The sequence below is a fragment of the Telmatherina bonti genome (genome assembly GCF_933228915.1).
Source record: "Telmatherina bonti genome assembly, chromosome: 19".
Lineage (NCBI taxonomy): Eukaryota > Metazoa > Chordata > Actinopteri > Atheriniformes > Telmatherinidae > Telmatherina > Telmatherina bonti.
In genome coordinates, this window is record NC_136617.1 from 15,291,554 (window position 1) to 15,297,553 (window position 6,000).

A 6,000-nucleotide genomic window follows, 5' to 3' on the forward strand; every position below is an offset into this window, starting at 1 on the left:
AAGAGATAAATTTTAAGTCATTTAAATGTAAATTTGATGTTTGGGATCAAAGGTCTGAATGGTCCAAAGTTCTCACAATAAAAATACTCAATCCATCATCCAGTAAGATCTGAGAACTGAGACAAGATCTCTTTCCTTAAGGGAAGCAGTAATGTTGGCCAAGCTACACATCTGTGTTCATACTTTACATTCAGGAACAGCTGTTGAGGTATTTTACATGTTATAATGACCCTGCCGTGACCCTAATGACCCTCCCACCCAACTCACTTTCTCCCTTTCTGTGTCACCTCCCGCCCTTCCTACTCAGGGCTCTTCATCCTCAGGTCGGACCCGCAGTTTCTCCTTGCTTCCCCATCTAACTCCAACTTCATCCCCGAGTTTCCAAAGGCACTCTGGCCACACAGCCTCACCCAGCAACATCGTCACCATCACCCACCACAAATCTCCAGCTGCAGCTCGGCGGGCCAAGAGTCAGTACCCAGGACGGCTGTTGGAGGTTAAAGAGGTGAGTGATGAAAGCGAAGCTGCATTTTAAACCTTGGATTTGTGAAGTTTGAACCGAAAATGAATCCCAAACATTTTCTTCCTTCCTTTTTTTTTTTTTTTTTTTTTTTTTTTTTTTTTTTTTTTACTTATTTATTTGATTTTACAAACAGGAGCAGGCCAGCACAGCCAGTAACCATGATTTAGAAACATCCAGCACCAGGAATAACTGTAGCATCAAACTAGCAAAGTAACGCAGACAGTCACCTGGTTACTGGCTGTACTAGCTTGCTCCTGTTTGTTATTGTTGTCTTACTGTTGTATCTGCTGTCCTCTCACCCTGAAAGCTGCCACTTAACCTTACTCTAAGGTGCAGTCAATTGGTCGAAACCAAAGCTTTTCCCTGGAAATTGAAAAATATCAGACTTAAAATATAATTTCTGTGATTTCCCATGATGCATTAAGTGAGTTTGATTTTCATTTGTCTGCAGTGAGACCAGACTTGGCTTTGTGTCTGGTGTCACCCCCCTGGGACCAGCCCACTCACACATCAGGAAACTAGCCTTTTTTTTTTATTCTAATTCCCTTTTTAGAATATTTATTTAAAATTATTTAACCTTTTATATATTGAAAAGGAATTATTATAATTACAATCCTGTGACTTTTTTTTTTTTTCAAGTTGTGTGATTATGTTGAGTTATTGTGGAATTTGTGTGTCAGTCATTGGCTAGCTTACCTTAAGTATTAGTATAATACTTAGTATAGACTATGGCTGTGACGATATGCTTTTGTCCCGATTCAATTCGATTCTGATCTTTTTGGGTGCCGATTTGATTTAAATTGCGATTTTTACAACTAAAAAAAAAATGTACAAAACTTTCTTTTGTTCGTCATTTTTCTTGATTTAAATTAGGAAAAAACAACACAGTAGCCAGACCATCATTCTGCTGCTATAATGCACAAGAAGATAAGCAAAAAGATCAATACAAACAACATAAATGACAAAAGTTTTAGAATGGATTATTTTTATGTATTTGAAAAATAAAATAAATTTTTAACAACAAAAAAAAAAATCTATTTTAAAATTGTGAAGCAAAAAAATCCCAATATTCGATTATTTTCCATTCAATTCCCCACCCCTAGAATAGACTGATCCCTTTGGACATAAAAAGGTGGTTAAACATGAAGAAAAGGCACATCTGTGGAATAAAAACATAACTTGGGTGGCACATTCAATAACAAAGTTTGATATTAACAGACTTAGTTTTGTTTTAAAGTGAATTTTGTTCGTATTTCTGAACAGTCGTTCTTATGCTTTTGAAAACTTTTCTAAGCAAATCGGTGAAGCACCCAAGATGTTTTCTTCATCTGTTTTACCTTATTAGATAAATACAAACTCATGTCTTGTTTAGGATGTGGACAAAACAAATTTTATACACTACTAAAGATTTTATATAAAAACCAAATAATTTTAAGTTGAAAAATGATTGATATGCTCATACATGGACACTGAGACAGATGTTTCTGTTATTCATTGGATGCAGGGCACTCTACTGCTTTTACCTTCGTTTTGAGAATAAAAAGACCCTTTTTTAAGGTGAAGCACCTGCATGATGAATTTGACTCATTACAGTAGCACTTGTGCTATAAATGGTGCCGGATCTCTTGTGTCTTTTAGTTGTTCAGACTTCTGCTCGGAGCAACACACAGTGGGTTTTTTTTTGTTAAAAATCTGTATCTTCTAAAAGTGTTGATATATTGAAGATTGGGGCAAAAAAATTATTCTAGGATATTCTCAAATTTTTTTTTTTTCTTCTGTCCTTTTGGGGTTCATACATCCAGATCATTCAGTCTAACCTAGGCTTGTCACGGCTAATATTGTGCTAAGCGGTTATTTTTGTCATTTTGAGACCATTTACTACTTAAATAACAATAATGCCATAATAATGTACACCATTTTAAAGATCAACATACTTTAATTTCTAAAGAACATTTAGCTCAATGTGCAGACCAGTTTATGCTCATCCAGTCTCCAGTCTGCTAAAACAGATCAGGATTTCTCCTGGAGTTTTGGCTACTTGGTTGTCTGGAACATATGGTCTCTAAACACCATGTAACACAGTTACATAGAGTATAGTCAAGCTCATATAAGGGGACATGTTTAGACTTGACCAGAGGTAGAATGGTAAAACTAAATGTCTTTGATCGCCTTCAGTATGTCATTTTTCATGTCATTGTAAAGTTGTGTAACATGTATGTTCATCCAGGCAATTCATATTGGCTGTGAAATGTTTGCAACATTTTTCAAAATGTTGCCTCTTTAACAATATTAAAGGGCAGCATCGCTTCACCAACCTGAGTCCACATCTTCACTGTCCTGTTTGTGTTTAACCAACAGATTAAAGACTGTTTGTGTTTAATATGTCTTTTCAACACCACAATGATCGTGGACTGTCAGGAAATTGGAGCTAGCCTGTTTAAGGTCTTTTTTTTTTGCAGGTGATGGTTGTGTTTTAAGTGCAAATGGAAGCTTGTATTGCTGTGTTTAGTTAATATCATCTTAAAACAAATGTAACACTCGAGAGAGAAAAGAAAGACAAATGAAAATAATTGCGTCTGGCAAACTTATTTCACGCATTTTATCTTATTGTGCGATTAATTGACTTATAGCAACAGACCTAGTCTAACCTTCTGTTCTACAGCTGCTTTTTGGTGCTGCTGCCTTTTGTCTTCAGAAACTTTTCTCTGGTCTCAGATGAGACGCTGGTGCAGTGAGTTCAGCAGATATTTCTGGCTCTCTGGCAGTCCTGACATTGACTGCAGTGTGTCAGTTCAGCGCTGTTGGCATCTTTTATGGAGTACTTATAAATATTGAAACATTGCTGGTGATAAAGGGAGAAGCTGATGGTCTGTGTGGGAAATTTGTGCTATAATCAATATAAGATGTAAAATGTCAATGCGCACAAAGAAGCTACACGACTGACAATAAGTAACAGAGCTTGTATACTTAGAATATATTTCAGAAGGCTTTCTTCAACTAGTTGTTCATTTCAATACTTTTTTGACCATTTCAGTGTTTAATTGTCGCTACAAATTTGTGTTGGAGTTTATTTACAATGTTAGTAAATTTAGATTTCACATGGTTGGAAGTTTGAATCCTTACTAGCTTTCAGTCATGGTTCCTACTTTTTCATCCGCTGAATGCTGTTCACTCCTCTCTGCTCATCCTTCAAGAGATTTTTCTCTGTCACTTCTTAATGACTTGTTTACATATGGTTTAAAGTGATTAATTGCTAGAGATCAGGCTTGGAGCTGGGCTTTATGAGGTAAAAATGCAGAAGAAACAATTACAAGGCATTTTTCAGGCTGCTACACAATTGTTTACAGATAAAATGTTCTTTTCTGATCACTGCCAGACCAAACAGTCAAGAAGAAGGGGATGGGACCAGTAGAGACGGGAGGCTTTCTCTCTGACATGGTTGTGGCCATTTCAAAGAAATGATCATTTGAGTCTGCAGATGTCACTTAGTTTTTTCAGATTTATAGGTTTATTATTGGTTAAATAACTGTACCAAGTGGTCTGACTCTGCATTTTGTCTCAGCTTTGCTGCAATATCTTGACATTTTATTGGACATTTTTTTAGTATTTATATAAAGCATAGTTAAAAATCTAAGGCAAACTGAAATTATGTTTTTGTTAAATATAAAACCAACAGTGAGAAACTGCATACTTGCTGCTTAACTAAGCTATGTGTGGGGTGGGGGCCCTTTGGTTATCCCAATTTCCCTTGTTATGCTGTCAAAGGAAGAATTATTGTTTTATTGAGCTTACCGGCCATAAAGATATAAAGTGACTTTTTTTCTCCATAAGAGCCCCCTTTACAGGGAGTCTGAAAACTCAAGTAAGCACTTATCCTAACAGATGTTACAGAAACTCAGATAAGACTCTAAAGCACCGGCATCCAAACAAAACACAGTTATATAGGAATGTCATACAACCATGAGAAGAGCACTGTTCACTTTAGTGTTTTTTATAATTTATTTTCTTCAAGAAAACCACACATGCAAGGTGTTTTAAATGAATGCAGAGAATCTGCCGATTACAAAGATTTCCCTCTCATCACTGCAACCAAAATTCTGCAGGCTAGCAGTCAAAAGTAGCAGAAATTAAAATCTAAAACATGTCTTTTGCTGCTTTTGTGGTCTAAAGTTTTTATTCCAGCTCAAAATAACTCGTGTTTTTCTCTGACTCTGCCTTTGTTTTGAAATGAATCCTGAAAGTCCTGGTTGTTTCCATGAAGATGAAGTATAGTATAGTAACTTATTCACTCTTTCCATGGTATGGTGTACTTTTTTGGGGTTCATATTATTCTGGATCATCATTGTGTTTCTAGGGAGAATTTGAGGGTGATCTTTAAATTCTCCCGACTCTGACCAACAATAGAGATGTCATTCAGCTATTGGGTTTCTGAGATTTACCTGCAAAAACAGATGTTAAAACATCTGTAAAACTGTTCTGGTTCAGTTTGCATCCAATTACTTTTACTAATCCCTAGATTAACTGGGCAGCTATCTTTATTTTTCACTGAGAGTAATGTGGTAATCTATGAGATGGAGAAAACCATAGAAATGTTGTACTGGGTTCCAGGTGAATTTACTTTGACCCAGTAGAATTTAATTAACATGCATCGGCAGTAATCTCATATCCTTTGACTTTTTCTTTTGAGACCAGGATTACACATGCAGCTTTAGGAGATACTTAATTTATTTTGCCTCTTGTCCAAAAGGACAAGAGGCTTTAGATTAAATCATCCCGAAACAAAAATATACTGTATTAAATAGACGACAAGAAGAAGAAAAACCAACTGTGTTTTGTGTCACAAATCGGCTTCATCAGGATTTTTGCAACAATCTTGCAATTTGAATGGAAAAGCAAAGTAGGAGCAATTGTGCTTAGGTCAGGATAACTCAAAGCCGTATCCACTGAAGGGCTGCCCAAGGTTTGCTTACTCCACTAAAAGCTGTGGAGATAAGACAGTATTTTACTTGCAGATATCAGATCCTTTTTTGCTGTTTGCTTTAGCCTTGGACAAAGCAGCTCTGTGCGATCCTGCAGAATGGGCCATTCTTCCCACAGAGGAGAAGCAAACATGACTTGCTTGATAACTTGCCATAAAGTAGCAGTCTCACAACAGGACCTTGCATTGCTGTCTCCGCTCCAGAAACTGAAGCACTGGGGAATGTAGTAGGGCATCATTAGCTAAACAGTCCGTTTAAAAACTTTCCATTTGCCTCAATTGTTTCTCTCCCTGTTGGTGAGACAACACACTTGGTGGAGCATTAATATTGCATGAAACTCTTTCATGCCTTTCTTGCTCATTGACGACCTAGCTGACTCAGAGTTGTTGAATTTCCCCCTTCAGATGTGCCACGCTGCGGCTCTGCCTCGTCGTGCTAAGAATATCTTTCCTAAATGATTCACTCGGTGACGGAAAGGAAGCAACTGGTGATCAGTGT

The 6,000-nt window shown here is 36.9% G+C and overlaps 1 protein-coding gene across 1 annotated transcript in view; it reads left to right on the plus strand.

Annotated features, from left to right (window-relative positions):
• osbpl10a (oxysterol binding protein-like 10a) overlaps positions 1-6,000 on the plus strand; it is a gene marked incomplete at its 5' end in the record, with an annotated part of 99,862 nt that overhangs the window by 44,563 nt on the left and 49,299 nt on the right. The window contains one exon of the mRNA XM_079258572.1: positions 308-505. Within this exon, the coding sequence (XP_079114698.1) occupies positions 308-505 (198 nt within the window). The remainder of the gene's footprint in view (positions 1-307; positions 506-6,000) is intronic.